This window comes from Panthera uncia (genome assembly GCF_023721935.1).
Source record: "Panthera uncia isolate 11264 chromosome C1 unlocalized genomic scaffold, Puncia_PCG_1.0 HiC_scaffold_3, whole genome shotgun sequence".
Lineage (NCBI taxonomy): Eukaryota > Metazoa > Chordata > Mammalia > Carnivora > Felidae > Panthera > Panthera uncia.
Window position 1 is genome coordinate 101,031,359 of NW_026057584.1, and position 22,655 is coordinate 101,054,013.

Below are 22,655 nucleotides of genomic sequence, written 5' to 3' on the forward strand. Positions count from 1 at the left end.
TGAAGCAGGCTCCAGGCTCTGAGCTGTCAGCACAGAGCCCAATGCGGGGTTCGAACTCACAAGCTGCAAGATCATGACCTGAGCCAAAGTCAGACACTTAACCGACTGAGCGACCCAGGCACCCCTAACATGCTTTTAATCTTTAATCTTTGACTCTGCCGTAAGTGCTCATGTTGAAGGCATGAAGGCAGGAAGGAACACCCATTATCTTACATAAGCCTCCTAAGGGTTGGTGTGGATTTCTCTAGAGTGGAAGACGAAATACCTCTTGGCCTCAGTTTGCATTAAAGGACTCGACAGCTACGGGCCTCCATCCTGGCTGCACAGTAGAACCGTCTGCAGAGTTTTAAAAACATACAGATGGGGCCCTACACCCAGGGATCCTGATTTCATCGGTATTGGGAGGGGGCCAGGCATAATACTGTGTTAAAACCAGCTCCCGTACCGTTCCCTGGCGTGCATCCCTTGGAAGCAGACTTTTATCTGGGCACTGACTTCTAAATTCCATGTTAATGTCCTGGCCTTCTGGTCCTCTGCCTACCAGCTCTGGTTTGGTGCTAGTAGGAGGCAGTCACCGCATGCTTCACACACAGGAAGCACCCACAGCATGCTCCAAGGCACCTGCCCTGTCCTGGTTTTATAAACGAAGCAATAAGCAGTGAAAAGAAGGTTCCTGGAGTCACACAGCTCAGAAATGCAGGGGCCGGGAAGTGGCTGTTCCAGCCACACTGCTCAGTGCCACCTCACAGGCTCTGCCCACCTGCCCTGTCTCCTCGGGCACCAACCCCAGCTTCCTAGTGGAAGCCAGGCTCATGGAGCCAGGCTAGGGAAGCTGGAGAGAGGCCAGGAGTCGGGGGAGGCAGGGTGTGAGGCTGGGACAGGAGGGAAAGAGGGAGGATGCGGAGAGGTGGGCTGAGGGCAGATGGGGCTCTTCTCTTGCAGGAGGGCCAGCCCCCAGAGGGATTAGAGGGAGAGAGGAAGTGGGAGCCCTGCCCCCAGGAGGCCAGGCCTGAGGTCAGGATGCCTGGCTAGGGGCTCTGGAGGCAGAGAAGCCCCTGAAGTGACAGACAGCTGTGGCCCTGGGCAAGGGAGCTGGTGCAGAATGAGAGAGCGCGTGGACACAGAGGCAGGGCTCGGACGGGGCTCGTGCAGGACAGTGGAAGTATGTGGAGACTGAGGACCAGGGTCTGTGTCATTCAAGGAATGTGGGAGATGAGCAGCCCCTTGGATGTCCCTGAACCTTCACCCCGACTCTCACAGCCAGCCCTGAAAGAGCCGCTGGAGCTTTCCATCTGAGCCCCCCACCCAAAGCACCCAAGCAGGGTTCTACGGCCATCTAGGCAGCTAGTTGTCCAGATTCCAGCTGTGGGCCCTGCTCGCCCCTCCCCTCCTCGCTCCCACCCCCACCCCATGACTCTGGCCTCCCCAGATGCCCCTGGGACGGCAACACGGTGCTGGGAAGGCCCATAACAGATGTCCCACTGTGTCTGTCTACTCTGACTTTTTCTGGCATCTGGAGTCTGGGGGGTGAGCCTGACCCAGAACTCTCCGCGGCCGCAGGATGCCTCATTTATAATGAGCCACATCTCTTGTAGTGGAAGCAGTTGGTGCACTTCCCAGCTGTGGAAAAATTCAGGGGCCTCTTTCCTCACTTTGGGAGAAATGGATTCAGGGCTGGAGCCGGCCAGGTCAGCCAGAGCATCGGCCCACACCTCCTGCCCATGAGGCTGGACAACCCATGTGCAGCTGGCCAGACAGATGGGGAGGGAGCCAGGTCATCTGGCAGGCGTCCTACCCCGGGTCATGCTGCCCAGGGCCCACAGGGACACTGCCCTGGTGCTGGCAGAAGGCGGCGGGGGAGTGACTGGTGGTAAGGTGGGAGCCGGCTCCCCTGAGGGTGCCTGGGGTCCCCCTGACAGCTGGGTCACTGTCACGCCCTTCATATCAACCCTGCAGAGCGAAAAGGCTGGGGAAGGGGCCAGCCAGGCTGGCACCGGGCACGTTTCAGACATCGTGCACCCCGTGGGGATTGGGTAACATCGCTGCCCCACAGCAGGGGTGATAGAGACGTGGGATGCAAGCTCCAAGAGGCAAAGGGACATGTGTGGGGGAACAGAGCTGCCACTGGTGGAGCTGGGATCCCACCCTCCCGGCTGACCCTCGGTGGCAGCAGACCTGATGCTACTTTCCCTTGGCATTGCTCGTGTCTGGAGCACTGTGACACAGCTGTGACACGGCCACGCTCTCTCCCAGCTTCAGCCTCGCCGTCTGGGGACAGACCCAGTGCTCCCAGTGCAGGAAGCACATCCTCGCTGGCATGCTCTTTTAGCGGGTACATGGTCGGATGCTTTTCATTTCCATAGCTCCACATTTTTTTTTTTAGAAAGAATTTAACATGTATTAAAAAGTGATTTTACAGCTATTATTATTTAGGATGGGGCTATGTTAAAAAATAACAGTCAATTGAAAGAAAAGGGAGGCCTCGCACACTGTTGGCAGGAACGTAAACTGGTACGGCCACCATTGGAAAACAGTATGGAGGTTCCTCAAAAAATAAAAGCAGGACTACCATTGATCTAGCAATCCCACTTCTGGGTATACAGCCAAAGGGAATGAAATCAGGATCCCAAAGAGTTATCTGACCCATGTTTCACTATTCATGTTTCACTATTAGCCACTGTGTGGAAACAACCTAGGTGTCCATCACATGATGAATGGATAAGGAAAATTACAGTGAGATGTTATTCAGCCTTAAAAAAGAAAGAAATCAGGGGCGCCTGGGTGGCTCAGTCGGTCAGGCGGCCGACGTCGGCTCAGATCACGATCTCGCAGTCCGTGAGTTCGAGCCCCGCGTCGGGCTCTGGGCTGACAGCTCGGAGCCTGGAACCTGCTTCAGATTCTGTGTCTCCCTCTCTCTCTGGCCCTCCCCCATTTGCGCTCTGGCTCTGTCTTTCAAAAATAAATAAATGTTAAAAAAAAAAAAAGTTTTTTTTAAAAATAAGAAAAAAAAAAAGACATCCATGTTGTGACAACATGGATGAATTTGGAGGACACTATGCTGAATAAACTAAGCCAGACACAGACGGATACATGCCGCGGGACCTCCCTCATGTGGAGTCTGCACGATTCGAGCTCACAGAAGCAGAAAATAGAATGGTCATCGGGGGCTGAGGTTGGAAAAACGGGGAGAGGTTAGTCAAAGGGCACAAAGCCTCATATGAAGGATGAGTAAGTCTAACATCTAATGTACAGCATGCTGGGGAAAAAAAGTCAATCGATTTAAAGAGAAAAGATGGGGGCGCCTTGGTGGCTCGGTCGGTTAAGCGTCCGACTTCGGCTCAGGTCATGATCTTGTGGTCCGTGAGTTCGAGCCCCGCGTCGGGCTCTGTGCTGATGGCTCAGAGCCTGGAGCCTGTTTCGGATTCTGTGTCTCCTTCTCTCTGACCCTCCCCTGTTCATGCTCTGTCTCTCTCTGTCTCAAAAATAAATAAACGTCAAAAAAAAAAAAGAGAGAAAAGATGAAGGAAACCAGTACAGGTTGTGCATGGCTGCAGCTGGGCTCAAGGGACTGTGGCCAGGCGAGCAGGGTGGTTCTGTGTGGCCTCCCGACTGCTGGCAGGGACCTCCCTTGCTTGCACTGTTCCAGGGTGTGAGTGGAGGGCCTCACATCCCACTTCCCACCAGGCTCCTGCTCTGAGGTGGGGGCGGGGAGGCCTGCACAGGTGGAGCATGGATGGGAGGGAGGGAGGGTGTCTTGGCACTAGGTTCCTTCTGGAGTTCTGGTGGGGAAGGGACAAAGCCTGGGTAGTTTTAAATCTTGAGCCCCAGCGCTCGCTTGCTGAGTCCGAGGTAAGGGGCCGTCCAATGAGATAAAAAAGATTGGTGGAGCTTGGTAAATGGGGCTCATGTTACTGAGCCAGTAGGCAAGGCTCACTGCCTCTGGAAAGGCAGGGCTCAAATGCACACAAATTAGCTGCCGCCTGGGCCAGCAGGGCCCGGGGCAGGTGACGGGCGAAACTTGAAGCCCTCCACCATCTCTGATTGGTCACTGTCACCTCTGACTGTCCGGCTGGAGGGATGGGATGGAAGGTTGGGGAAGCTCAAGTGGGGAGACAAGAAAAAACAATGTTGGGCCACAAGTGCCATCTGGGGGAGCAGGGGGCGCCTGCTGAGCCATGGCCCCAGAGGACAGCACAGGATCCTGAGTTGAAGTGGTGTTGTGGTGGAGACAGAGCTAGCTTTGGACCCAAATCTACCTTGGGCACGCCAGTTACCTCTGCGGGCCTCAGTTTCCTCATCTATAAAATGGGCATAGTAACATACCTGGGGATTTTGGTGTGGATTAAATGATTTGTGTGCAGGAGAATATTTTCTGATCTATTCATCTCCATTCTGGTTTTTCTCCCCGCCTTTTTTGGTTCCTCCTCCTCAGACTACTGGTTCACATTCTCAGAGGTGGTCAGGAAAACTTATAATCTTCCTAGCTTGGGGTTTCAGAGGCCCTGGGGTATAGGGGGAGGGGAGCAGGGGGAGGTGGACAAGAATTCTGGTATAAACAAAATGCTTGGGAGAAAACAGAAAAGGAGCGAGACTTCCCTCAGATTTGGGAGGTAAGGAGGGCAAGCGATGAGCAGGACAGATAAGGTTCCAGAAAGAGGCAGGGGTACCCCGCTGCCCACCAGGCCCGGATGGTGGGATAGCCCACAGGATAAATGGCTGTAGGGGTATGTCTAGAGCAGGACCACAGACAGCCTCGCGCCGCCCATGCCTTCCCACGAAACACAGAGGTCTGTCGGCCACCACTCCGTAGAGCTCAAGACCACACGGGCTCCCCCAGGTACCCCAGCACCGTGTGAATCTCTGATACCCTGGGCAAGTTGAGGAAGATCCAGAAAATATCAAGGCTGAGGTTTCTCCACCCCAGGAGAATGGAGTCAGAATTAAACTTACGAAACTGAGGAAATTCTGTTTTGCCCACTGGAGCTGACGGACAGAGATTGGTCTCCTTTACTCTTGTGAAGCCCCCGGCACCACGCCAGGCGCAGAGCTCCCTCTGTCCTGCCATCCTGGTCCCGCCGTCCTCCCCCACCCCCTGCCCCATAGGAGAGTGGCCCCAGAGGCAGGTCTGGCGATGGGGAGGGGGCTGGAATACAGGCCCAGGTGACTGGAGAGGGCAGGACAGCCTGTGGCATGTCTAAACCCCCACCCGGCCCGGTGCCTGGAATACAGCCCGGCCCTCTGCGAACTGCCCGTCTGCCCTGCGTCCCACCAGACAGGAGCATCAATCTTCCAGTCCTTGATTTATTTATAAATGAGCTCAGATGGGCTGACGATAACCTGGGAGCCTTTCGGGAGCCACGTGTCCGGTTGTGGGGCCACGGGGCCAGGATCAAGCCAGGCCGCCCGGGGCCATGCTGACTTGGGCAGTGGGTCTGCCGTCCCTCCACGCCCCGCCCCCGGCTGCTCACTGTGCTGGTTAATGGAGGTCAAAATGGAACCCAAGGTCCCCCTCACCTTGCCCTTCTGGTCGTCCCCTGGCTTCTGCTTGTGCAGTGTTAACTCTCTCCGCCTACAGCTGCCATATTCATCTCCCAGGTGCCTCCAGACCCCATTTCCCACCATTCACCCTCTCTCCTCCCCAAGAGCCCTTGTTCAGGGGCTCCTGCAGCTGCCTGTTCCCTGGCTTCAGACGTTGCATGGAGGCTGCACTTCAGCTTCGAGCCTGAAGCTGAAGGCTGATTTCCTGGAGCAGGCTGGCGCCTCCCCCTCCAGGAGGCCAGCTGGAGACGAGCTTCTGAGCACTGTATGCTGAGCCCTTTCCCTCCCAGGCACTATGCAAACTGTACCCTGCCTCACAAAATCCCCCTCCCCTGGCTGAAAGCTCTTCATTTCAAGCCACTTCTCACACTAATTAAGGATTAATTGGCATCAACAGTCTGTGTTTTTTGTTTCTAATTTCTAATTTTTTTAATGTCTATTTGTTTTTGAGAGAGAGGGCACAAGTGAAGGGCAGGCAGAGAGAGGGGACAGAGGATCCAAAACAGGCTCCGTGCCAACAGCATCAAGCCTGATGCAGGGCTGGAACCCACAAACCGGGAAATTATGACCTGAGTTCAGCCAACTGAGCCACCCAGGAGACCCTCTTTTTTTTTTTTAAAGTTTAGTCATTTATTGTTTTTGAGAGAGAGCGAGCCTGTGCCCGCAAGGTGGAGAGGGGCAGAGAAAGAAGGAGAAAGAGAAAATCCCAAGCAGGCTTTGCACTGTCAGGCAGAGCCTGCTGCGGGGCTCGAACTCACGAACCACGAGATCATGACCTGAGCCAAAGTTAGACGCTTAACCGCTTAACCGTGTGAGCCACCCAGGCACCCCCACTGATTTCTAAATCCCTTCTTGGGAGGGTGAGGACATTACTCATTCACAGCTCAGTCCGGAATGCAAACTAGAAAATCTTCAGGATTTAGAGTCAAAGATTTGGGCTGAGAGTCCTGTTTCAGATCTGGGTGATCCCGAGCCTCTCAGACCCTCAATTTCCTCATCTGTAAAATGGGGTCAATAATGGTGCTTACAGTACAGGTTAAAAATTTTTTAAAAATAATAATAATAAAAATAAAAAGACTGAAATGTTACACAAACATATGCTTGTTTCTGAAAAATGAGCCAAGATCATTGTGCCAAGGAAAGAATGGGGGGAGGTGAGCTGTGGGCAGGGTGGGTGTTTGGCTGTGGAAAACCATCAGGAGCCAGGAATGTTTGTGAGAGAAAATTGCATTAAAAGCCAGCATGTGTAAGACACTGATACATGCTATAGTGTGAATGAACTTGGAAGAAGGCAGACACAAAAGGTCACATACTGTATGATTCCATTTAGAAATCCAGGGTCAGCAAATCCATAGAGACAGAAAGCAGATTGGTGGTTGCCAGGGGCAGGGGAGGGGGGCAGTGAGGACTGATTACTTACAGGTCATGAGGTGTTAGTTGGGGGTGATGAAAACATTTTGGAACTAGAGGGGGGCTGGCTGCACAGCTCTGTGAATGTACCGAATGCCATGGAATTGTTCACTGTATGATGGTTAAGTTCTTCTGTGAATTTCACCTCATTGCCCCCTTACCCCCAGCGGCCCCTCCCACCCCACCCCTTGAAAAGAAGTCAGCCTGTTCCCTCCTGCCCATGTTCTTCAGGATTGGGCAACCAGCTAGCAGAGGCAAGCTGGGAAAAAGGAAATGACCCACTCTGAAGGCGAGGACACTAAGGCCCAGAGAGGATTAGTGTCTTGCTCAAGGTCACCCAGCCCCTAAGTGACAGAGGAATGCACATGCCCAGGTCTTTCTGATTGCCAAGCCCACACCTTTCCTGCCACCACACTGACTCTCTGGAACATTCTTCCCTGTGAAGAGCCAAAGCTCTTCCACCAGCCAACTCTGAGGAGGTATCAGCTTCTGTAAACAGAGCAATAAATAGCCCAGTAGAGCAGTCCATGCAGCTATTAGGGTGACCCTGAAACGTTCCCACAAAATGCTGGGAAGGCCTTGGCCACCTAACCCGGAATAGCTGAAGAGTTAATTTTTTATTTGTGATAAGTGTGCCGGGCTCACTGACAACTCCGTGAGTGGCATTTCCTACGACTCGTCTGGCGATCAAACATTAACCTCCTCCCCAGGGAGGACTGGGCAGCTTAACCATTAACCCTGTGCCCCCAACAGAGAGTCCACCAGCCCCTCCTGCTTCGGGCGCCAAGGGACGGAGGTCCTGTGGGCCTGTGGGCCTGGGTGGCCTGGTGGGGACGTGGACGGTCTTCAGAGCAGGACTGGGCCAGCGTGTAGGCCCTGTGCCTGCGTGTTTCTGACACGGACACCCACGCCCGACGGCTCGCCCCCCCTTTGTTGTTTCTGTCTTCCTCTCCCTCCGTCTTTGAGGGAGTTCTTCCCCCTTGGCCACACATTCGTTCCAAACGGAGATGAGTGACCCCGCGTTCTCAGTCTCTCAGCAGAGCAGACCTGAAGACTTTCCCACAGGCCAAGTGCTCAGACATCCTCGGCCTCGAGGGCTCTTAAACCAGGCTTGCAAAGCCACAGATTCCTTAGACTGGAGGTGATGGCAGTGGTGGGGAGGGGGCTAGGGGGAGGATCCTGGCCACCTTCTCACTCACCGGCCAGGCCTTGCCAAACAGTCTCAAATACTGCAAATCCAACGCAGCCTTTTTCTCACATGAGGCGAGTGAGGTCCAGACAAGGTGTGTTCAGGGCCTCACCCACGTCTCCCCAGGGAGTTAGAGGCGGAATGAGGGCAGGAGTCCCTATTGAGCTTTCTCGGACCTGGATACTCAATGAGGACCCCACGAGAGCCTTCGGGAGGAAAGATGACCAGATCTGCTCCAGACGAGTCAGCCCAGAACCTGAGTGAGGGCACCCTTACAACCTCCCCAAGCACTGGGAGCATGAGGCCGGCGTCCACAGAGTGACTGGGTGGGGAACCTCCTGGGGCGAGGCTGAGCACACGGGGACAGAGGGCCCAGTGGAGGCTGCCCATCCATGGCAGAGGCCAGCCTGTCCGCACGGAGCAACGGGGCCAGGAAAGAAGCTCCCCGCGACAACGAGATCCCTGCCTTCGCGTCCTGCCAACAGGGCCATGAGGTCATAAGATTATATCCCCATTTGCAAATGGGCAAGTTGAGGGGTGCCTGGGTGGCTCAGTCGGTTCAGCGTCTGACTCTTGGTTTCGGCTCAGGTGGTGATCTCAGGGTTCGTGAGCAGGAGGCCCGAGTTAGGCTCTGTGCCCACGGCGTGGAGCCTGCTTGAGATTTTCTCTCCCTCCCTCTCTCTCTGCCCCTCCCCCACTGGCACTGTGTCTCTGTCTCTCTCAAAATAAATAAATAAACTTAAAAAAAAAATTTTTTTTAACATTTATTTATTTTTGAGACAGAGACAGAGCATGAACAGGGGAGGGTCAGAGAGAGAGGGAGACACAGAATCTGAAATAGGCTCCAGGCTCTGAGCTGTCAGCCCAGAGCCCGACGCGGGGCTCGAACCCACGGACCGCGAGATCATGACCTGAGCCGAAGTCAGACGCTTAACCGACTGAGCCACCCAGGTGCCCCCAAAAAAATTTTTTTAATAAAAAATAAATAACATGGGTAAGTTGAGGGGCGCCTGGGTGGCTCAGTCGGTTCAGCACCTGACTCTTGGTTTCGGCTCAGGTCGCGATCCCACAGTTTGTGTGTTCAAGCCCTGCATCAGGTGACACGAGCCCTGCTTCGGGTGAGTCCCCCTTCTTTCTCTCTCCCTTTCTCTCTTTCCCTCTCTGCCCCTTGTGCAATTCTCTCTCCCTCTCTCTCTGCCCCTCGCTCACTTGCACCCTCACTCTCTCTCTAAAAAAAATTAATATTTTATTTCTTTTATAAAAACAAAAGAAAATGGGCATGTTGAGGAGTGGAGGGATGAACCCCCCCCTTGCCCAAGATCACAGAGAGGAAGCAGCAGCACTGACACCTTGGCTGGCTCCATCTGTCCCCCAGCCTGGCGCTCACGCCCCCCCCCCCCCCGCCCCCCGCCCCGTGCTAAGCCCACCACCGACCACCTCCTCCCGCTGTTACAGGAGCAGATCTGCACTTGCGGTGTGGAAGCCGACAGGAACACTGGGACACCCAGAATGTCAAGCAGGGGGCCCAGCCAGTGGGGTGGGTCACTCAGGGCCTCAGTGGGGCTGGCAGAGCAGCGGATTGCTTCTTATAGGAGGCCCTAGGAGGACAAAGGGCTCAACCTCTCTGCTGCCAGGCCAGGCTCCAGAGAGCACCCCTGCATGAGCAGCATGGGCTACACTGCTCACCTCAGCTAGTGTGTGACAAGCTGGGCAAGGTGAGGGCCATCCACGTCCCCTGTGGGGTCCTTAGAACTCCAAAGGCTCTGTCTCATCTCCCACTATTTCCTCCGGGCCAGCTCTTTTGTTTTCTCCTCTCTCTCTGCTCTCAGCCAAGTATCTGCACTCACTCATTCACTCAGTAAGTCAGTCCACAAACACACAATGAGTACCCGATCTGTGCAAGCCCTGTGCCACGCACCAGGGAAAGGGCCAGGTGCCGCATGGGAGAGGAGCAGAGGGTCCTGCAGGACTCAGGGTGGCAGCAGAAATTGTTCCTGGAAGAGTCTGAAAAGCAGAGTGGTTGGCCGAGTGAAGAAGAGGGAATGGTGGTGTAGCAGAGGGATCAGCATGTGCAAAGGCCTGGAGGCACAGAGAAACCCACATAGTCACATAGTCATGAAGTTGTAAGCAATTTGGTTGAGCCAAGAGGACATGTTTGGAGTGGAGGCCGGGACAAGGGCCAAGTCAGGAGCTGGACCTTATCCTGGGATGAAGAGCAGTAGGACTTTTTAAACACATCAGATGCTGACTTTTAAAATAAGTGTCCCTTACTTGTCAGCATGAGCTGAAGCTCACCATATCTGTCCCAAAGGCCTAGCATCTCTAGGCTGTATGTCTCAGAGCTGAATGAAAAGCCCATGCCCTGTCATTGGAATTTTAGGCATTCACACTGGGGACACGCAGGCAGACCTTGTTTCCTGCTGTTCCAAGCAGTTTCTAGGGTAGCAGGAGGGTTTGGGAAATCAGGAGACTCAGGCTCAGTGGTGCCCCCCAGTGAGCAGCGCAAGACCATAGTCTGCCTCCCCACAAGCAGCTTTCATAGCCAGCAGAGAGGATAGAAAGGCTGGAACTATGGGAGAGGGTCATCCTGACCCTGTCCCTCAGGCAGAGAGTGGGCGAATCAGTTAAAGCACATTGCAACATCCAGACCGCTTGGCCCCCGCTGCCCACGACTCCTTGAATCTTCCTCCTGCCTTTGGCTGCCCCTGACGATGCACACTGGCAATCTTGAGGTCCACTCCTGGGCACCTCTTCTCCTCTCTCACACACTCACCTCGCACAACCTCAGCTCCTTTGTCACCTGTGCAGAGGGGTTCCCCAGCCCTGGCCCCTCCTCCGAAGTCTCAGCTCTGCACAGCTGACACTCACCTCCTGATCTTTGTCTCTACTGCCCAGAATCCCTGGTCTTCCTTTGCCCCATCTTCCCGCTGCTCAGAAGGAACATTTGGGGGTTATCCTGGACATGCACTGTCCCACCCTGCCCCTGAGCAAAGTCACCCCCACGTCCCGTCTGGGTTACCATCTACACTGGTCTCACATGCGGCTGCTCCTTTCCACCTCCACCTCCCTCGGGAGAAGACCCTGCTCTCGGGAGAAGACCTTGCTCTCGTATCTATCTCCTTGATCTACCTCTCCTGCACACAATAACCTCATTGTCTTTCTTCCCTTTTTTTTGAATTTATTTATTTATTTTGAGAGAGAGTGTGTGTGTGAGTTGGGGAGGGGCTGAGAGAGGGCGAAAGAGAAAACCCTAAGCAGACTCCGCGCTGTCAGTGTGGAGCCCAGCGTGGGTCTTGAACCCACCAACAGTGAGATCGTGTCCTGAGCCGAAGTCAGAGGCTTAACCGACTCAGCCACCCAGACGCCCCCCCAACCTCACTTTCAAATGCTAGCCCCTGGATCCCTTTGCCTGAAGGCTTTCTCCAGTTGCTGGAGCCCACTTTTCCCCCAAGGACAGCAGGCAAAGGGAAATGCGGGGGAATCCATGCACCCTCCCCAGAAACAGCCCAGGTTCTGACTGATAGGGCGTTGGTGGATAAATATCCCAGATCCTCTGCCACTTTGAGGTGTGTATTCTGTGCTGGCTCCTAAAATGCCCCCAAGGGGACTCCAAGTGATAAAGCTGCCAACCCCGCCCCAGCATGAACTGCCAGTTATCACCATTGAAAGGCGTTCTGATTCCCTGTCCTGTTTGCAAGGCACTACACCCTTTCCTTACTCTGTCCACCCCGTCCCTCAGTACCCAGTGGTGGCAAAGAGCGCCAACTTGAACCCCTTAGGAAAAGATGGGAAACTGTCTTCAGGTGAGCCGTGCATACAAAGTACCTGTTAAAATTCTAGCCGTTCTGGGGTGCCTGAGTGGTTCAGTCAGTGAAGCATCCGACTCTTACTTTCTGCTCAGGTCATGATCTCACGGTTCATGAGATCCAGCCCCATGTTGGGCTCCTCATGGACAGCACAGAGCCTGCTTGAGATCCTCTCCCTCTCCCCCTCTCTCTCTCTCTGCCCTCCCCCAAGAGAAGGCACGCGCACATGTGGGCGCTCACTCTCTCTCTCTCTCTAAATAAATAAATAAATGAATAAATAAACATTAAAAAAAAAAAAGGACAAAGGTGGACATCATATACAAAAATGAACTCAAAAAGGACCAAGGACCTAAATGTAAGAGCTAAAACTATAAACAAATCTTAGGATAAAACATATGGGAAAAGCTTCCTGAGATTAAATTTAGCAATCATTTGTTGGATATGACATCAAAAACATAGGCAACAAAAGTAAAAACTAGATGCAGCGAACTATATCAAACGTAAAAACTTCTGTGCATCAAAGGACGCAAACAACAGAATGAAAAGGCATCCTACACGACGGGAGAGATTATTTACAAATCATATATCCGATAAGGGGGTAAGATCCAGAATATATAAAGAACTCCTATAATTCCCTGGCAAAAAACAACAACAACCGTATTTTTAAATGGGCAAAGGACTGAAATAAACATTTCTTCAAAGAATATATACAAAAGGCCAACCAGCACATAAAAAGATGCTCAACATCACTAATTGTTAGGGAAACGCGGATCAAAACCACAATGAGATATCACCTCACATCCATTAGGATGGCTATCATCAAAAAACAGCCAAGTAACGGGGCGCCTGGGTGGCTCAGTCAGTTAAGCATCCAACTTCAGCTCAGGTTATGATCTCACGGTCCGTGGGTTCAAGCCCTGCGTCAGGCTCTGTGTTAACAGCTCAGAGCCTGGAGCCTGCTTCTGTGTCTCCCTCTCTCTCTGCCCCTCCCCTGCTCACATTCTGTCTCTCTCTCAAAAATAAATAAACATTAAAAAAAATTACTAAAAAAAACCCAAAACAACCAAGTAACAAGTGTTGGTGAAGATGTGGAGAAATTGGAACTCCTGTGTGCTGCTGGTAAGAATGTGAAACAGTATGGCTACTATGGAAAAACACGGTATACGGGACCCAGGAACAATGAAAAATAGAATTACCACACAATCCTGCAATTTCACTTGTGGGTATACACCCAAAAGAATGGAAGGCAGAAACTTGAAGAGAGAGATACGTGCACACTCATGTTCAGAGTAGCATTATTCACCACAGATAAAAGATGGAAGCAAGTCCGGTGTCCTTTCAGGAATGAATGGATTCCCTAAACGTGGAAATTCTGCTATAGGCTACAACCTTGATGAATCTTGAGGACATGATGCTAAGTGCAATAAACCAATTGCCAGAAGACAAACGCTGTATGATTCCACTTACGTGCGGTACCTAGAGTAGTCAAATTCATAGAAACAGAAAGTAGAATGGGGGCCGTCAGGGGCTGAGGGAAGGGAGAGGAAGGAAGTTGTTGTTCTAATGAGTATAGAGTTTCAGTTTTGCGGGATGAACCGTTTTGGAGACTGGATGCCCAACACGGTGAATGTACTCAACACCACCCCAACTGTACCTTTAGAAATGGTACAGATGGTAAATTTCATGTTACGTGTTTTCCACTAAAGTTTAGATGTTTTATTTTTTTTATTATTATTTTTTTTAACGTTTATTTATTTTTGAGACAGAGAGAGACACAGCATGAACGGGGGAGGGGCAGAGAGAGAGGGAGACACAGAATCGGAAGCAGGCTCCAGGCTCTGAGCCATCAGCCCAGAGCCCAACGCAGGGCTCAAACCCGCGGACCGCGAGATCGTGACCTGAGCTGACGTTGGACGCTTAACCGACTGAGCCACCCAGGCGCCCCAAGTTTAGATGTTTCAAATTTAAAACTGATTACGACAGTAAATCTTATGTTATATGTATTTTACCACAATTAAAAAGAAAAAGATAACAAAGAAACACTGACAACACCAAAAGCTGGCAAGGATGTGGAGCAACAGGAACTCTCCTTCATTGCTCGCAGAACGCAGAACCACACTGCCACTTTGGAAGACGGTTCGGCAGTTTCTCACAAAACTGAATGTACTCTTACCACATGAGCCAGCAATCAAGCTCTTCGGTATTTATCCAAACGAGTTGAGAACTTGTGTCCACACCCAGCAGCTTTATTTACAACTATCGAAATGCGGAAGTGACCAAGATGTCCTCCAGTAAGTGAATGGGTAAACTGTGCTACATCCAGACAATGGAATATTACTCTACTTTAAGAAGAAACGTGCAGGGCGCCTGGGTGGCTCAGTCGGTTAAGCGGCCGACTTCAGCTCAGGTCACGATCTCGCGGTCCGTGAGTTCGAGCCCCGTCTCGGGCTCTGGGCTGATGGCTCAGAGCCTGGAGCCTGCTTCAGATTCTGTGTCTCCCTCTCTCTCTGCCCCTCCCCCATTCATGCTCTGTCTCTCTCTGTCCCAAAAATAAATAAATGTTTAAAAAAAAATTAAAAAAAAAAAAGAAGAAACATGCTATCAAGACATGAAAAGAAGCGGAGAAAAACTTAAATGCATACGGCTAAGTGAAGGAAGCCAATCTGAAAAGGCTACATACTACTGTAGGATTCCACCTGTACAATGTTCTAGAAAAGGCAAAAGTATGGAGACAATAAAATGATCAGTGATTGCTAAGGGTTAGGGGAGAGAAAGGGACGGATAGGTGGAGCACAGAGCATTTTTAGGGCACAGAAAATACTATAATGGTGGACACATGTCATACATTTGTCAAGACCCACAGAATGTACACCAAGAGTGAATCCTCATGTGAACTATGGGCTTTGGGTGATAATGTCGTGTCAATGCAGGTTCAATGATTATAACAAGCGTATCACTCTGGTACAGGATGTTAATGGGGGAAGAGGCTGTGTGTTTGAGTGGGGAGCAGAGAGTGTATGGGAACTCTGCACTTTCTTTTCAATTTTGCAGTGAATTGCTCTAAAAAATAAAGTACATTTGAAAATTCATACAACCCTTGGAGTGCCTGGATGGCTCAGTCGGTTAAGTGTCTGACGCTTGATTTCGCCTCAGGTCATGATCTCGTAGTTCGTGAGTTCAAGCCCCACGTTGGGCTCCACTCCGACAGTGTGGAGCCTGCTTTGGATCCTCTCTCTCCTTCTCTCTCTGCCCCTCTCCTGCTGGCACTCTCTCTCCCTCAAAATAAATAAACTTAAAAAAATAAATTAATTAAAAATTCATATAACATAAAATTAACCATTATCCATTCTAAAGTGGTACAATTCAGTGGTGTTTAACTCATTCATAGTATCATGCAACCATCACCTCTATCTAGATCTAAGATATTTTCACCACCACCAAAAGGGAACTGCTCAGCAGTTACTCCCCATTCTCCCTCCCCTTGGCCCCAGGCAACTACTAATCTAATTTCTGTCTGTATGGATTGCCCCATCTGGACATTTCATATAAATGGAATCATACAATCCATGGTCTTCTGTAACTGGCATTCTTCACTTAACTTGTTTTCAAGATGCATCCATGCTGTAGCATGTATCAACCCATCATTTCTTTTTAAGACTCAATAATGTTCCATTGTGTGTATACACCACATTTTTTTCTCCATTCATCAGTCCATGGACGCTTGGATTGTTTCTGCCTCTTGGCCATTGAGACTAGTTGTGCTATGAATATGCACGTACAAGTCTTTGTTTGAAGACCTATAATGGATTCTTTTCTTAATACTACACCCTTCCTTATTCTTAGAAGAGGGAAACTTAAAAAACAGAATAAAAATAAAATTAACGTATAAAATATCAAATTAATGGTATTTTTAAATGATTAATGATAATAATGTTTACATTAATAATATTTAAAATTTTTTTTTGACGTTTATTTATTTTTGAGACAGAGAGAGACAGAGCATGAATGGGGGAGGGGCAGAGAGAGAGGGAGACAGAATCGGAAGTAGGCTCCAGGCTCTGAGCCATCAGCCCAGAGCCCGACGCGGGGCTCGAACTCACGGACCGCGAGATCGTGACCTGGGCTGAAGTCGGACGCTTAACCGACTGAGCCACCCAGGCGCCCCAACATTAATAATATTTAAGAATCACTAGTATTTAACATACTTTATCTCATTTATCATCATAATCCAAAGTAGACATTATCACCTCCATTGTATAGATCAAGAAACCAAGGCTCAGAAGGTTAAATAACTTGTCCATGGTTGCACAGCCAGCGAGTGTGAGCCAACTTTGGACCCCAGGTTTTTCTGACCCCTCTCTGCCTCTCTGACTACCACACACAACAAACTTGTCAGAGGAGGCGAAAGAATGGGTAAGAGGCACACTTCCTTGACTTGTAATTCTCACCAAACTCTTCCCTTGGTGAAGTCATGATGCAGAAGTTGGTGGAATGAAAACACAGGCCGTATCCACAAGCCCAGAGAAACGGTGAGTGGTGTTGATGTGGCTTCTTGGGTGTGAGTCAACCGCTCACCAGGATCACTCCCGACCCTTCCCCCCAGCTGATTGTCTGAATGAATACAGCCAGTCCCGTCCCCTGTGTCCCCAAGCTGGCCCCGCCTCCCATACCGCAGTGGGTTTGGCCACAATGCATGTCCAAGAGTGGACTAAAGTAGGCCACATACCTGGGGCCGGCTGCTCCACACCCGGGTCTCCCGGCTTCTCTTTGGAGAGTTCCTGCAGGCACTGGTCCCGTTCCTCCCGAAGCACCTGGAGCACATCACACAGTCGGGGGAGGGCGCCCACCTGCAAGTCCAAAACCAAGAATGCACATCCGTGCCACTAACTCCACTGTACCACAAAGAGACTTTCTGTGAGCACGAGTGGGGCTAGACAGTGAGGATTCAAACTGAGGAGGGCAAAATCCAGCAGGGAGCTCTTCACAGTGAGGTAGAGGCAGCCACTCCTGGGAGAGAATTCAGGCCACTGAATTCTGGGACGGCCAGGATGCTCGAACCATCTGTAGCTTGTCCCCTGCAAATCTTGCCCTTGAGTTTACAAGGACACCCGAGCCCGGTGAGTTCCTTACTTTCTGGGCACCTGACTATTAGTCTGCAGGACTTCGTTTATTCCAACAGTGTTCATTTCTCAGGCTTGGCAAGTTAAGTTTTGATTCAAGGGTCTTTGAAACCTACATTCAACCATCTCCCTGTTCCCCAGACGAGAGCATATATCCACCCCAGGCAAACACTGACGGAGGGATGTGTTGGACAAGAAGGACTGGCACACAGTCTTGGCTTCCTAGCTCTTCCTAGAGTAGATTTCCAGAGCATGGCTCCATTCTTCCATTTGTGCCTGACACTTGATAAATATGTGAGTGAGGGAAGGAAGGAAGGAAGGAAGGAAGGAAGGAAGGAAGGAAGGAAGGAACAACTCAAAACACCAATGAATTGAACCCTTATTTTACTTTTTACAGAGTAGGGAATTTTTTTTATAAATTTTTTAAAGTTTGTTTGTTTGTTTCTTTTGAGAGACAGAGCGGAGGAGGGGCAGAGAGAGAGGGAGAGAGAGAATCCCAGGCAGACTCCATGTGGTCAGCACAGAGCCCGATGTGGGGCTCGAACTCATGAACCGTGAGATCATGACCTGAGCCAAAACGAAGAGTCGGACGCTTAACCGACTGAGCCACCCAGGCGCCCCTACAGAGTATGGAATTTAATATTAGAGTCTTTTTGCATACATTAACTTACTTAAGCATCAAAATAACCCCATAAAGAGACACAGAAAAGGAAACTGAGGCCCATAGTAGTTAGGGCATGTGACCAAGGTCCTATACCCAAGGTTCCGAATTTCAGAAACCGGCCTTCCAAGAGGTCAAGGACCAAGTCTTAAACCCTCTTGTCACCCCTGCACTAAATGCTTTGTGGATGGAAATGTCAACATAATGGAACAGGGGGAGAAGTCCCCGGTGACAAGGCCATGCTCCAAAATGGCCCAAATAAACAAAAGCTCTGGGCCAGAGAAGGGCACCTAAGGTAGCACTGTATTCAAACGATTCCAAACGCAAACATAAATAATCTGACGATCTCTCTGTTAATTTGGGTCTTCCACATCTCATGACCCTTCACTAATGCAGTCAGAAAGCACCTATCAGCTGTCAGCAGCTGCTCTCTTCCAGCTACTCCCTGATGATAAGCGACTGGATCCGTGATCCCCATGAAACACACACATCACCCCCCCTGGCACGGAGCCCACAGTCAGCCACAACAGAGCTGTTGCAGGACCATCTGTGTCTGCCCAGCACTAAAATCATATTATGTGGGGCACCTGGGTGGCTCAGTCACTTGAGTGTCTGAGTCTTAGTTTCGGCTCGGGTCATGATCTCACAGGTTGAGAGTTTGAGCCCTGCAACGGGCTCTGTGCTGACAGCACAGAGACTGCTTGGGATTCCCTCTCTCTCTCTCTCTCTCTCTCTCTCTGCCCCTCCCCTGCGCGCGCGCTCTCTCTCTCAAAATAAATACACTTAAAATTCATTCCTTCCCCGTTCATCACCCCTAAGTTTCCATCTCATTCCTGACCATACAACACGTGACTTCATCACCTTGCTTGTGATGACTTATATTTAGACACTTATGTTAAAACGTTCCCTAAGAATATAGTCACTGTCAGGAGAACTGGCACGCAGCCCCGCATACTCGTGCCCTTGTCTCCCTGTGGCGTTCTCTCCGGGTCCTCGCGGAAGCCCATCATCACCACCACCCTCTGGCTTTTCAGCAGAGGCGGTAGATGAGCTTGAGTGGAAAAATCCACCTGCAGGTTGGCAGGTTGCCATTAGTTCGCCAAAGGTCTCAAGTAGGCACACAGTCTGTTCGGTGCCACTTTGAAGCTAACATTACTCTTAAAAGGTGAGGCTGCAGGAGGGAGTGTGAACAGGTACAATCTTTTAAGTGTATATATGTAAGCATATGTTAAGTGTCACAAAAATGTCCAGACCCTTTGGCCGACTGACTTTACTTCTGAGAATCCACCCCGTAAGTGGCAAAAGCTTTATATAGAAGGATTCTGCGACAGCTTTAAGTATAACGGAAAACAAAGGGATGGGCTTCTGGAAGATGTAGCACATGTATGTTTTTCCTATTGCTCCCGCGAAGTACAAGAAACCCTGGACGTTATATACAAAAGAAGCATTAGAAGATTCTGGAAGGTGGAGAGAAGGCAAAGTGGCTAAAGACCTCATGACCCAAGGAACTGGTGAGTTCTGTCAGGTTTCTTTTCACCCCATATACCCCATTCCTGGAGCTGAAGAAGTCAGCAATAAGGAAATGCAGCCGGATGCAGAGGAAAAAGCCCCAACAAAAGCCTGCTCACTCTAGCCAAGGGCCAGGAAAGAGGAAGTCTAGCAAGACAGAAAATGTATAGGCGATAACTGCCCACTCCAGCCAAACACCACAGAAAAGCCTGTGGTCAGCTGGGGAGCCAGGACTTCCACCTTCCCCAGCCTGTGACGCAGGGCCCCAGCCTCCCTGCCAGGCCGGTGTCTCAGACGGCCAAGCAAGGAGCTGGCGCGTTCATCCCTGCTGTGCGGTAACACAGTCCCCCCAGCCCGTGATGCCAGCGGAGACTGGACTCTCCCCCCAGCCCAGAAGGAAGGAGGTCCGTCCCCTTCATCTCCCCACCGGGATGGTGTCCCAGGTGCTGCAGGAGAACTGCCCACCCAGAATCCTATACTCGGCAAAAGAGACCTCCAGGAATGAAAGGGAAGTCAAGACATTCTCAGGGAAGGAAAACTCAAAGAACACATTGTCGGCATCCTCCCCTAAAAGAGTGGCTAAAGGAAGGTTCTCTAAACACAAGGAGGCCTGGCAGACACTCGGCACTTTCACCATCACCAGTGTGACGGGAGCCCCCACTGTAGTGTTATGAGACCATGTGGGGAGCTCATAGTCCCACCCCTCACTCATCAGTAAGGGGGACCCTTCCTCCTCTGTCAGTGTCAAATCAGGCAGAGTGGGGAAGCTGGACTTCTATTTGCACCTGGAAGAAATGAGGGAGCATCCACCCCCTTCCTCATCAGAAAAAGCCCACAAAGAGGTTTAAGTAAGACCCAGAGCCCTACGGCATAGAAAATGCCCCACTTTCTTCTTCTTTTTTTTTTTTTAGTCTTTTTAAGGTTCATTTATTTTGAGAGAGAGAGCACAAGCAGGGGAGGGGCAGAGAGAGAAGGAGAGAGAGAATCCTAAGCAGGCTCCGCGCTGTCAGCACAGAGCCTGATGTGGGGCTTGATCCCACGAACCACGAGATCACAGCCTGAGACAAAAATCAAGAGTCCGACGCTCCACGAACTGAGCCATCCAGGTGCCCCCGAAATGTCCCGCTTTCAATCAAAGATCACTCATCACATTAAGGTTGACACCAAACTGAATGAAAAATGATCAACAGATGCCAACACTAGGGGCACCTGAGTGGCTCAGTCGGTTAAGCGTCCGACTTGGGCTCAGAACACGATCTCATGGTTCATGGGTTTGAGCTCTAAGTCAGGCTCTTCACTGATGGCTTGGGGCCTGGAGCCTGCTTCAGATGCTCTGTGTCCCTCTCTCTCTTTGCCCTTCCCCAGCTTGGGCACTCTCTCTCTGTCTCTCTTTCTCTCTCAAAAATAAATAAATAATAATAAAAAAAATAGATGCCAACACTGAGGTGACAGGGACCTGCGATGATTTGACAAAGGTTGTAAAGGAGCCATCATAAAAATGCTTCCGTGAGCAATTACAGGCACACTTGGAACAACTGTAGAAATATAGACCTCGGCAAAAAGAGGAAAGTTTCAGCAAAGAAATGAAAGATATAAAGCAATCAAATGTAGAAGTTAGAACTGAAAGAGACCATAACTGAAGTAGAAAAGCTCAGTGGGAGGGCTCAACAGAGAGAAAAATTAAACTGAAAATAAAAAGGCACAGACTTTGGAGGGCCTGACTGGCTCAGTCAGTGGAGCATGCGACTCTTGACCCTGAGGTCATGAGTTCAAGCCGCACATTGGGCATGGAGCCTACTTACGAAAATAAAAAGTGAAATTGAAACGGTAAAATAATCCTTAAAAAATAAATTACTTTCTGTTAAAGTTTATTTATATATTTTGAGAGAGAGAAAGAGCGAGCTGGGGAGGGGCAGAGAGAGGGGGGTAGAGGATCCGAAGAGGGCTCCATGCTGATAACAGACAGCCCCATGCGGGGCTTGAACTCACGAACCCATGAGATCATGACCCGAGCTGAAGTCGGATGCTTAATCGACTGAGCCACCCAAATGCCCCTAAAAAATAAATTAAAAAATAAAAACAAAACAAAGCGTGAACAGACTTCCAGGGTTACATGTGACAACAAAAGCACAATCCATAGAAGGAAAATCGGGTAAAGTAGACTTCATAAAAATTTAAAAGGAGCACCTGGGTGGCTTGGTCAGTGAAGCGTCTGACACTTGGTTTTGGCTCAGGTCATGATCTCACGGTTTGTGAGTTCGAGCCCCGTATGAGGCTCTGTGCTGACAGTGTGGAGCCTGCTTGGGATTCTCTCTCTCCCTCTCTCTCTCTCTCTCTCTCTCTCTCTCTCCCCTCCTCCTGCTTGCAAGTGCATGGGTTCTCTTTGTCTCTCTCAAAATAAATAAATAAACTTAAAAAATTTTAAAGCCTTTTACTTCATGTTAAGCAGATGAAAAGACAAACTACAGACTGGGAGAAAATATTTGCATTCACATATTCAAGAAAGGACTAATACCTAGAATGCATAAAGACCCTTCAAATCTCAACAGTAAACAAACAAACAATATCATTACAACATAGGCAAAAGACACGAGGAGACGTTTCACAGAAGATATACAGATGCCAAATGAGCACATGAAATGGTTTCCAAAATTATTAGCTATTAAGTGAACACAAATTGAAACCACAATGTGTTATCACTATACTCTATCAGAATGGTTAAAATACAAAAACTAGTAACCACAAATGCTGGTGAGGTCGTGGAGAAACTAGGTCACTCATACGTTGCTGGTGGGAATGTAAGATGGTGTAGCCATTCTGGGAAACAGGTTGGCAGTGTTTTACATAAGCTAAACATGCAGCTTTTACGTGATCCACCAATTTATCTCAGGGAAATGAAAATTTACATTCATGCAAGAACAAATACGCGAATCTTTATAGAGGTTTTTATCCAATGGGTGAATGATTACACAGATCACTGCACATCCATACTATGGAATTCCACTCAGCAATAAAGAGGAATAAACTAAGGCTGCCTGGGTGGCTCAGTCAGTTAAGCATCCAACTCTTGATTTCAGCTCGGGTTATGATCTCGCTGTTCATGAGTTCGAGCCCCACATCTGGCTCTGCGAAGACAGTGCAGAGGAGACTGCTTGAGATTCTGTCTCCTGTCTCCCTCTTTCTCTGCCCCTCTCCTGTGTGCTCTCTCTCTCTCTCTCTCTCAAAAACAAATAAATAAACATTTAAAAAAATAAAAAGGAGATGAATCTTCAGAGAAGTATGCAGAGTGAAAAAAGCCAATCCCAAAAGGTTACATACCATATGATTCTATTTGTATGAACTCTTGACATGACAAAATTATAGAAAGAGAGAGCAAATTAGTGGTCAGGAATTAACGAAGGGACGGGAATGGGAAGGAAGTG

The 22,655-nt window shown here is 50.1% G+C and overlaps 1 protein-coding gene across 1 annotated transcript in view; it reads right to left on the minus strand.

Annotated features, from left to right (window-relative positions):
• The window catches only part of SCTR (secretin receptor), a 58,018-nt gene extending 38,148 nt beyond the window's left edge, over positions 1-19,870 (minus strand). Inside the window, exons 1-3 of the mRNA XM_049615298.1 lie at positions 19,661-19,870; positions 18,648-18,794; positions 16,670-16,790 (exon numbers count right to left, since the gene is read on the minus strand). Coding sequence (XP_049471255.1) covers positions 16,670-16,790; positions 18,648-18,794; positions 19,661-19,870 — 478 coding nt within the window. The remainder of the gene's footprint in view (positions 1-16,669; positions 16,791-18,647; positions 18,795-19,660) is intronic.
• Between the last annotated feature and the right edge of the window lie 2,785 nt (positions 19,871-22,655).